Source organism: Poromitra crassiceps (assembly GCF_964638095.1).
Source record: "Poromitra crassiceps genome assembly, chromosome: 4".
Taxonomy (NCBI): domain Eukaryota; kingdom Metazoa; phylum Chordata; class Actinopteri; order Beryciformes; family Melamphaidae; genus Poromitra; species Poromitra crassiceps.
Window position 1 is genome coordinate 22,812,370 of NC_139626.1, and position 10,414 is coordinate 22,822,783.

General features: G+C 45.8%; 1 protein-coding gene across 1 annotated transcript in view; it reads left to right on the forward strand.

The window, feature by feature from the left end:
- The window catches only part of LOC310774629 (thrombospondin-2-like), a gene marked incomplete at its 5' end in the record, with an annotated part of 16,609 nt that extends 6,422 nt beyond the window's left edge, over positions 1 to 10,187 (forward strand). The window contains 11 exons of the mRNA XM_083634722.1: positions 1 to 205; positions 2,070 to 2,177; positions 2,383 to 2,542; positions 4,557 to 4,675; positions 5,265 to 5,499; positions 6,809 to 7,036; positions 7,132 to 7,262; positions 7,880 to 8,020; positions 8,248 to 8,345; positions 9,443 to 9,582; positions 9,703 to 10,187. The exon at positions 1 to 205 is cut by the window's left edge and continues 14 nt beyond it. Of these exons, the coding sequence (XP_083490848.1) occupies positions 1 to 205; positions 2,070 to 2,177; positions 2,383 to 2,542; positions 4,557 to 4,675; positions 5,265 to 5,499; positions 6,809 to 7,036; positions 7,132 to 7,262; positions 7,880 to 8,020; positions 8,248 to 8,345; positions 9,443 to 9,582; positions 9,703 to 9,710 (1,573 nt within the window). The 3' untranslated portion in view covers positions 9,711 to 10,187. The remainder of the gene's footprint in view (positions 206 to 2,069; positions 2,178 to 2,382; positions 2,543 to 4,556; positions 4,676 to 5,264; positions 5,500 to 6,808; positions 7,037 to 7,131; positions 7,263 to 7,879; positions 8,021 to 8,247; positions 8,346 to 9,442; positions 9,583 to 9,702) is intronic.
- Positions 10,188 to 10,414: the final 227 nt, after the last annotated feature.

Genomic DNA, 10,414 nt, shown 5'->3' on the forward strand with positions numbered 1-10,414 from the left:
CAATCCCTGCAAAGACAGCACACACACCTGCCACAAGCATGCTGCGTGTGTGTACCTGGGCCTGGCGTCCGAGCTCTTGTTCAAGTGTGTGTGTGACGTGGGGTTCGCGGGCGATGGCTTCCTGTGTGGTGAAGACTCCGATCTGGACGGCTGGCCCGACTACGGCTTGACCTGCAAGAGGAACGCTACTTACCACTGTCAGAAGGTAATAGACGCACCCTAGATTTAGACTGACTATAGACTACTTACCACTGTCAGAAGGTAATAGACGCACACTAGATTTAGACTGACTATAGACTACTTCTTACCACTGTCAGAAGGTAATAGACGCACACTAGATTTAGACTGACTATAGACTACCTACCACTGTCAGAAGGTAATAGACGCACACTAGATTTAGACTGACTATAGACTACTTACCACTGTCAGAAGGTAATAGACGCACACTAGATTTAGACTGACTATAGACTACTTACCACTGTCAGAAGGTAATAGACGCACACTAGATTTAGACTGACTATAGACTACTTACCACTGTCAGAAGGTAATAGACGCACACTAGATTTAGACTGACTATAGACTACTTACCACTGTCAGAAGGTAATAGACGCACACTAGATTTAGACTGACTATAGACTACTTACCACTGTCAGAAGGTAATAGACGCACACTAGATTTAGACTGACTATAGACTACCTACCACTGTCAGAAGGTAATAGACGCACACTAGATTTAGACTGACTATAGACTACTTACCACTGTCAGAAGGTAATAGACGCACACTAGATTTAGACTGACTATAGACTACCTACCACTGTCAGAAGGTAATAGACGCACACTAGATTTAGACTGACTATAGACTACTTACCACTGTCAGAAGGTAATAGACGCACACTAGATTTAGACTGACTATAGACTACTTACCACTGTCAGAAGGTAATAGACGCACACTGGATTTAGACTAGTCTGACTGGGTGGAAGCAGCATAGTGGACTTAGCTCTCCCATTGGTGCCGACCATTTCAGTCGGTGCCGGATGGAAATCCCATTCCGCTTCCTGCAAACTCTGCAATTGGCTCCGACCCGCTCTGACTGCGGCTGCGACCATATTTGGATTTCCTTTCCACGCCCCCCATGTCGAATCTGTATGCCTCTGCTGCTGTATGTGTCGAATCTGCCGAGCTCAAATGCCTGCGCCGCTGCCTTTGAAACAATAACAACAGCAGCGCTAGTCGCTAACTCGTTTGCTACACGCTGAAAACGATTGATGTGGATTATGCAATGAAGCAGCCTGCATGGTACGTTCGGTGGATGGCTGTAAACAGCTTTTTTCCCCTCTAGTCCACAATAGAAAGCGTCCCCAGCCAGACTCTCCCTGCCCCTTTGCTGGGAGAGTCTGGCAAACAAGACTAGATTTAGACTGACTATAGACTATACTTACCACTGTCAGAAGGTAATAGACGCACACTAGATTTAGACTGACTATAGACTACTTACAGTACCACTGTCTAAACAAGATGGTTGTGCCACTGGCTCCGTAGTGCTCATTAAAGATTAAAGATTAAACCGAATGGGCAAACCGTGTCTTTATTTGTCACAAACAGCGTGGCATGCACACACGTGCACGGCGGCATAATCCAAGTCTGCAGAAACCCTGAGATGCCAAGTTGACTTGAAAAGACGTCATTTACACCCTGTTTTTAGCCGAAATCTTCACTGTAGCAGGCATCTAACTTGGCATCTCGGGGCTTCTGTAGACTTGGATTATGCCAGACAATCAGTATGAAGGCCTTTTCACTAGCATGGGGGTGATGAAATAAAATAAAAAAATCATTTTGGTGTGAACTTATCCTTTAACAGCCACTAACAATATATTTGGTATTAAGCTGTTGATAGCTTATAATTTGTACTGATGTCAATAACTTTGAATAAAAAACAACAACACAAGACTTTAGTAATTCCCCTACAATTTTATTCTAGGCATGGTGGAAAAGCCTGTGAAACAGCAATTAGCTGAGCAGTCTTCTGGTTGGATGTGAGGTTGTTAAGCTGTCTTGTGATTGGCTGCAGGATAACTGTCCTGGACTGCCCAACTCTGGACAAGAAGATCTGAACAAGGACGGACAGGGAGATGCCTGTGATCCTGATGATGACAATGATAACATCTTAGATGAGAGGGTGAGATGATGTGAACGAGACGTAGAGGATATGAGAATGAGATAGTGGCAATAAGGAGTTTTATTGTCATTATGTCATCATTCCGAATCACATTCTGTGTGTGTGTGTGTGTGTGTGTATGTGTGTGTGTGTGTGTGTGTGTGTGTGTGTGTGTGTGCGTGCGTGCGTGCGTGTGCGTGCACACGCGTGCGTGTGTTTGGCATAGGACAACTGCCCACTGGTGTACAACCCTCATCAGTTTGATTCAGACAAGGACGGGGTGGGGGACCGCTGTGACAACTGTCCGTTTGAGAACAACCCGCTGCAGACAGACACCGACGACAACGGAGAGGGAGATGCCTGTAGCATCGACATGGATGGAGACGGTACCAGCTAATCAGGCCTGGCATACATATGATTAGAGAGGACATTTACTCAATTATGATTCAGATTGTGTTTTAGGTGAGATGGTGAGACCTAAGAGTACCGCAGGGATGACGTATTTTTGTAGGCAGAAGTCCCTGCACTTCCTGGTTCCTACGTGTAAAAGTCAATCGGATTTTTGTATGGGAACTTTGGTTAAATGCATGAAATAATGTATGTGGTTAACAAAAGTTTATGAAACAGCGAACTTTTTGTTCAGCAACATAATTTTCAGAAATGAGAACCAGTTTTATGACTTTTGAAGCGTTTTCTGAAAGTCACGTTAAAGAAAACGCATTAATGCTTCGAAAATCATAAAAGTGGTCCTCATTTGTGAAGATTATCTTGCTGAACACAAAGTTTGCTCTTTCATAAACGTTTGTTAAACACAGACCTTATTTCAAGCATTTAACCAAAATCCCATAATGAAATCGACTTTTATACATAACCGGAAGTGCTGCTCACCATCAGGTCTTCCAGACTTATTCCTGCGGTACTCAGCTGGAGAGGGCTGGCCTGGAGCCTAGGAACCGTGTTGGATATGAGGCACTGAATTAGGGAGAGGAAACGACAGATTCCACAAAAAAGGAGCTTTATTGTGACTTGGACATTCCCTTTAACCTCTTTTTTTCCAATATTTTATTTTAAAGTTTTTTTAAACAAAACATGAACAAGACAAACAAATGGGCTCAGACACAAGAAAGAAAAAGAAAAAAAAACATAATATTGTCGACATTCGGTATTACGTCACGCTACCAGTCACATATGGTGCTTATAGGTTTGTAGAAGATATTATGCCCGGGATTCCATGCAAGGGGTCCATGAGAAACCAGCCAGGGGAGTCACCCGTTGCCCTAACTTCAGCGAGATAGGCCAGAAACGGGTCCCAAATAACTGAAAACTTCCCAAGTGAGTTGGTCCTCAGGAACCTAAGTCTCTCCGTCTGTATAACAGAGTTCATATCCGTCAGCCACAATTGAAAAGAGGGTGAAGAGGGGAACTTCCATTCCTTCAGGATTAGTTTCTTGGCAACAGTTGTCCCCTGTGTCAGATATTGTTGCACAGCTGTAGGGAAGTTCAGACAAGACTCTGAACTGCCAAAGATGGCGAGTTCTGCCTCCGGCTGAAGGGTTATTTTGTAGGCCTTAGAGTACCAGTCAAATATTTTGGCCCAGAATCCCGTCAGTGAAGGGCAGAACCAAAAGGCATGAGATAGTGTTCCCTCCGACACTTGACACCTTTCACACAGTGGTGATACAGTAGGGACGATCCTATGTAATTCCTGCTTGGAGTAGTGGAGATGGTGAGTGACTTTAAATTGGATCAGCTGGTGTCTGTTATTCCCTTTAACCTCATTAAGTGGTGGGTTCTGTATAGAGCATACAAAGCGAGATCCATATGGCATTTAGAAACAGTCACGTATTTTCTCAACTCAACACAAATACTGCACATAAACCCAAATTCTCAATTGGTTTTGAATTGAATTAGGCTGATATATAAATGATGATATATCAGCAATCTGATAAGGAATGAAAGAATAAACCAATAATCTAAAGATTAAGCGATCAACTTCATAATATCACTCACTTAGATGCACTTAGCGAGCACAAAAGGAAGACCAGTCTGGTTGATGGCAGAACAATGGTTTCTCCTCATAACTGTGGTTATGAGAGATCTCAGGCTCAAAGGCAGATTGAGCAAACCTGTGTCTGGCTGACCTCAGACAGCAGATGTGTGCCTGTTGCTCCTCCCAAAGCTCAACAGGGGTGATCACAGTCATGGAAGACTTTCAACAGATTTGATGGACTGGTTATTGTTATGTTTTATGTGTGCTTAAGTTTGAAATGTCATATAAAATGTAATTGCTCTGATCTCACTCTTCTCCCCTCTCTCCTCTCTCCCTCTGTCTCTATTCCTATGCCACCCTTTCTCTCCCCCTATCCCTCACTCCCCCCTCTCTCTCGCTCTGTCCTCCAGAGGCTCTGAATGACCGTGACAACTGTCCCTTGATCTATAACACCGACCAGAGGGACACAGACCTGGACGGTGTTGGAGACCAGTGTGACAACTGTCCTCTTCTACATAACCCATTACAGGTAGAGAAGAACACACAAAGACACACAAGCAGGTAGTGCAGCGGTAGATTCCCTGCCTACCAACACGAGGGTCGCAGGTTCGAGCCCACGTGTTACCTCCGGCTTGGTCAGGCGTCCATACAGGCACAATTGGCCAATGTCTGCGGGTGGGAAGCTGGATTAAGGGTATGTGTTCTGGTCGGTCGTGGCGTGTGTTTTGGGGGAGGGGAACTGGTGATCCTCCCACGCGCTACGACTACGTCCTGTCGGTGAAACTCCTTGCCGACAGGTGAAAAGAAGCTGCTGGCAACTGCACATGTATCGGAGGAAGCATGTGCTAGTCTACAACTCTCCCCAGATCGGCAGAGGGGGTGGAGCAGCGACCAGGACATCAGGGGGAAATTGGCCAAGTACAACTGGGCAGAAAACGGGGCAAATCAGAAAAAAAGATCAAGAAAAGACGCAAACACGCACACAAATGATATATTATATACATATACTGTACACATACATTACTAGTCTGCTGGGCTGAGCCACCATTTTAATGTGTGTGTGTGTGTGTGTGTGTGTGTGTGTGTGCGTGCGTGCGTGTGTGCGTGCGTGCGTGCAGCTTGACTCCGACAGTGACCTAGTTGGGGACACGTGTGACGACAATGACGACATCGATGAGGACGGACACCAGAACTCTCTAGACAACTGTCCCTACATCGCCAACAGCAACCAGGCGGACCACGACAAGGATGGGAAAGGAGACGTCTGTGACCATGACGACGACAATGACGGTATCCCTGACGACCGCGACAACTGCAGATTGGTACCCAACAGGGACCAGCTGGACTCTAACGGTCAGTAAAGCCATGTCATGTGTTTGTTTCATAGACCGTAGCCACCGTGATGTCACCTGTTGCTTTGTGGAGTTCCCTTTTGAGGTTTGGCAATTTGACTGTGGCCATCTTGGTTATTTGGAGCCAGAAGCAGCTACCGTGAGACCAGGGGTTTCCCACAGAGTTGCAGCGCCGCCTGCTATTGGTCCACAATCTGCGAGGTGTGCAATCACTGGACAGCCGACCTGTCAATCACCCCCCAAAACATAGTCTGCTTTATCGTCTATTTTACTCGAAATGGGATAATAATTTACTAAATGAACATCATCCTGTATTGAAGAAGACTTGAAATTAGCGATGGAGACCATAAACTAATTAGGAAAGTGTTTACTGAGGTCATAAATCAAGTGATAAGTGGGGTAATTTTTCCCATTGACTTCCATACAATCAGACTTCTTTTTGCATCCAGTGGAGTATCCCCTGCAGGCCATTCAAAAGAATGCAGGTTTAAGGCACTTCCGCATTGGCTTCACTTTTCAGAACCGGAGATTGCCCCTTGGTTTCTTTGGCATAAATGCACAGTGATGCCACAATGGCTGAACTAGTCTCATGTGGTGAGTGAGGCCCACCGTCGACGTCGGCAAGCTTCCAGCGATGGAAGGTCTGAATCACAAGTGACTCCCGGTGCTCCGCCCAGATGCTGGAGGAGAGATCTGGTTGGCTGGGCTGTGACGGAAGTTACGTCATACAGCGTGCCTCCCATATTACACTCCGGCAAGGAAACACTTTCAGTGGAACGCTGTGAAGCACCATGAGCAGCCAAAGGCCATGGCCTCCGTTGCCCCTTCCTCTGGCCGTGACGCCCTGAGATCCCTAGGCCAAGGAAAACAACGTCACAGTATTGGACACACTCTTTGATTGACAAATGATTTCTGGGAGGTACAGCGTAACATATTAACACAAACTGCAACGAGAGCTTTAGCACCAAAGAAAAGAGAATCTTGAAGATTACCACTTTAAAACTTGGCAAAAACGTCTAGTTGGCTCGTTATTTTTGATGATTTCTTTCATGTTGTATGATTTAGTTCTTGCAGTCTTATGAGAACATCTGGCTTCATAATGCAATGCATTAATGACAGGGAAAAGGCTGTTTATCTGACCTCAATGTGCAAACATTTGTATTCATCAGTGATAAATTGATGATGCTGTCATGTAGTAAAAACCTAGGGATATTATTAGTATAGTAGTCCTTCTTCCCTCCATCACATTCCAAGGAGAGGGGGGGAAATGACATTCTTGCACCCTCTCTCCTCTCCCATCTGTCTCCCAGGTGACGGCTGTGGAGATGCGTGCCACGACGACTTTGACAACGACAGCATTCCCGACGCGATGGACCCCTGTCCGGAGAACCGGGACATCAGATCCACGGACTTCAGGAAGTTTCAAGTGGTGCTGCTGGACCCGCGCGGGACCACCCAGTCTGATCCCTTCTGGGTGATCCGCAGCCAGGGCACCGAGCTGCTGCAGACCGCCAACTCCGACCCTGGCATCGCCCTCGGTGAGACTCACCCTATCTCATACCAATATGAAGAACAATGGCAGAAGGTGAATATGATTCCCACAAAAATATGATGGAATGTGCTCTGGTGGCAGGATATGACAAGTTCAGCGCGGTGGACTTCAGCGTGACGTTTTACGTGAACACCAACCGAGACGACGACTACGCAGGCGTCGTGTTCGCCTACCAATCCAGTCGACGCTTCTATGTTGTCATGTGGAAACAAGTGAGGAGTGAATGCTTTCCTCCTCTCTCTCTCTCTCTCTCTCTCTCTCTCTCTCTCTCTGTCTCTCTCTCTGTCTCTCTCTCACTCATCTCCGATAAACAGTGAATGATTTACTCCCATTGTTGAGAATACCACAATTGTGCCACAGCACACAAATGCTGAAAACTTCCTGGGGGGCACTCTGCTGCACATTATGGGCTTGGCCTACTCCCAACTTTCTTTCTTTTTTTGGCTGCACCAATTTCCAGCTTGCCTGCATCCACTTTAGTTCCACTTTATTTACTTCAAAGAACTCCAGCGTCGACACACATTGGCTTCACTAACGAGAAGAGAAATGGCCATTTTCCCCTCAATTCTCCGTCGAAAACTTTTAATTAATAATGGGCTTAAATTTAAAAGTTCCTCAAACGAGGGGCCGCTGTCCCTCTTCATCCGCCGTCAAAATTCCCCTTCACTACAACTCAGCTGGTTTTCTACTACAGCAGCCCCTAGCAACACACCAGGGGAAAGCAGAAGCAGATGACGACTATTCTGCGAGCATAAATCATGACAGTCTGCAGGCATCTAACCAAAACTATGTCTCCTTTATCCTGCAAACACTTATTCTGCGAGAGCAGGTGTCCCAGGCCTACTGGGAGAAGAGGCCATCCAAAGCCTTCGGCACAGCGGGAGTCTCCATCAAATTGGTCAACTCCACCACAGGGCCGGGGGAGTATCTCCGCAATGCCCTGTGGCACACTGGAAACACCAGACACCAGGCATGGACCAGTGACTGACAACTCCTTGTCTTCATATTATGCCTTGTGTAATGGAAATCACTGCTAATACATGTGAGGGATTCAAAATTATTAATCTCACCTCTGTACGCGCATGCGCGTGTGTGTACGTGTGTGTGTGTGTGTGTGTACGTACGTGTGTGTACGTGTGTGTGTGTGTGTGTGTACGTACGTGTGTGTACGTGTGTGTGTGTGTCTGTCTGTCTCAGGTCAGAACATTGTGGCATGACCCCAACAAAATTGGCTGGAAGGACTTCACAGCATATCGCATGCACCTCATCCACAGACCCAAGACTGGCTTCATCAGGTACCACCATCACTCTTTGTCATTTCCAGTGTGGTTACTGTGTCGGTTCTTGGTACTGGAAGTTTTGATAGTGGCTGGAATTATGTTATATTATTATTATGACTGGCCCCAGAATATCTAGCACATGAAGGAAAATGTATTCCTGTCAGTTTTCAGTTGTCAATTAATGACATTTAGCTGTGCCATATTTATTCCTATGGTCAAGGAACCATCGCCACAAACCAGAGAACTGAGATGTGAACCTGTGTGGACTCACGAAGATGTAGGGAATCGAAGCGTTCTTCACTTGAGTGGTATTCCTCTGCCGGGTCCAAATTCAGATTTTCGTGTTGAGTTGTCATAAACCACAATTGGCGCAGGATTATGGAAGTTAACTTTGCCAAACTCAAAATCAACGTTTTTGGGAGGTGGACAAAGTTCTGGGCTTTCTGAGTAGAAAAACACCCCCTCCCTTGTGGAAACTACTTCACATTAGCAGTAACCCATTACTGTCTCTTTACAGTGAATGCTTTTGATACCATTGGCTAAGCTTGAAGTCACGCTTTTGGGGCCTGGCTTTTTGGGGCCTGGCTTTTGGGGTAATTCCAGACCTCCATTTCACCCAGGTTTTAGTCCCACTCCCTACTGAATAGAGGAATCCACCCTCGGATCCTCAGACTGTTCATCATCAATTTGTGATGTGAGTGCATTCCAGGAATTGTTTTGTGATCAAAAGTGCTGTCATTTATTTGACCTACTTTCCCTCAACCTGCCTTGTCCACCTCAACTTCAGTAAGAAAGGGGGGAAAAGCAAGGCACATCACCAATAGATGTTATTTATTTAAGTGCTTTAAAAAATATGGTGGTTCCTTCCCCCTCCCATTTAAATGACAGGTAATATGCATAGGAACAGTGATGTATTTCAACAGAAGTGTAGAACAGCACTATTTTGAGGCAGTTCTAGCTGCTCTCTTTAGAGGATTATGTTGTGTTAGGTGCAGTGTAAAGTGTGTGTGTGTGTGTGTGTGTGTGTGTGTGTGTGTGTGTGTGTGCGCGCGTGCGTGCGTGCGTGCGTGCGTGCGTGCGTGCGTGCGTGCGTGCGTGCGTGCGTCCTGCAGGGTGGTGGTGTACGAGGGCAGGGACATCATGTCGGACTCGGGGCCAGTGTACGACCACACCTTGGCCGGAGGCAGACTGGGCCTGTTTGTCTTCTCTCAGGAACACGTCCTTTTCTCAGACCTCAGATACGAGTGCAGAGGTAAGACATGCCTTGAATGCACCTAACATGCAGGATTTTCTGACTTCTGTGATTCTGACTGTGATGGCCATTATGTGTGATCCATCTATCTATCTGTGATCTGTTTTTCCTTTCCCCCAGATCTCTGAGCTGTCTTTGCTGGGATACTTTTTAAAATTCCACAATGGCGCATCAAAGATCCAAGACAGTTGGATCTGAAGAGAATCTTAATACTATTGAGAGAGAGTGAGAGAGAGAGACACTGAGAGACAGAGAGAGTGAGTGCGAGAGAGTGATAGAGAATGAGAGAGAGAAAAAGTGAGTATGCGGCCCACCCAGGTCTTTATCCATCCACCAAAACTATCAGCTATGACCATTGTATGTTTCCGAGATCTTTCAACTTTCGACGCAACAATATTGATTGCAGGCAGTTTGACTGGCTGTCACATTACCATATGATTTTTGATTTACGATTTTGCTCCTCTAATGACAGTAATGTGTTGTTGCTTTTCAATTGTTTTTTCCCCTTATTGTTGTAAATACTTATTTATTGCACAACTTTGCCAAATAAAACTATGGACAAGAGAGATTTAGAGATGAATCTGTATGAGTTGAATATGGAAGTAGCAGAGCCAGAGCGAGTATTTGTCAGGTGGTGAGACTTAATAAAAGACATTGAGAGACAGTCTGTGAGCTTTTTTGTTATTACAAGTGAAGTGTTTTTAATGAGAACAGGGAGAATTACTCTTGGCAGTGCCTGTGTGTGTGTGTGTGTGTGTGTGTGTGTGTGTGTGTGTGTGTGTGTGTGTGTGTGTGTGTGTGTGTGTGTGTGTGTGTGTGTGCGTGCGTGCGT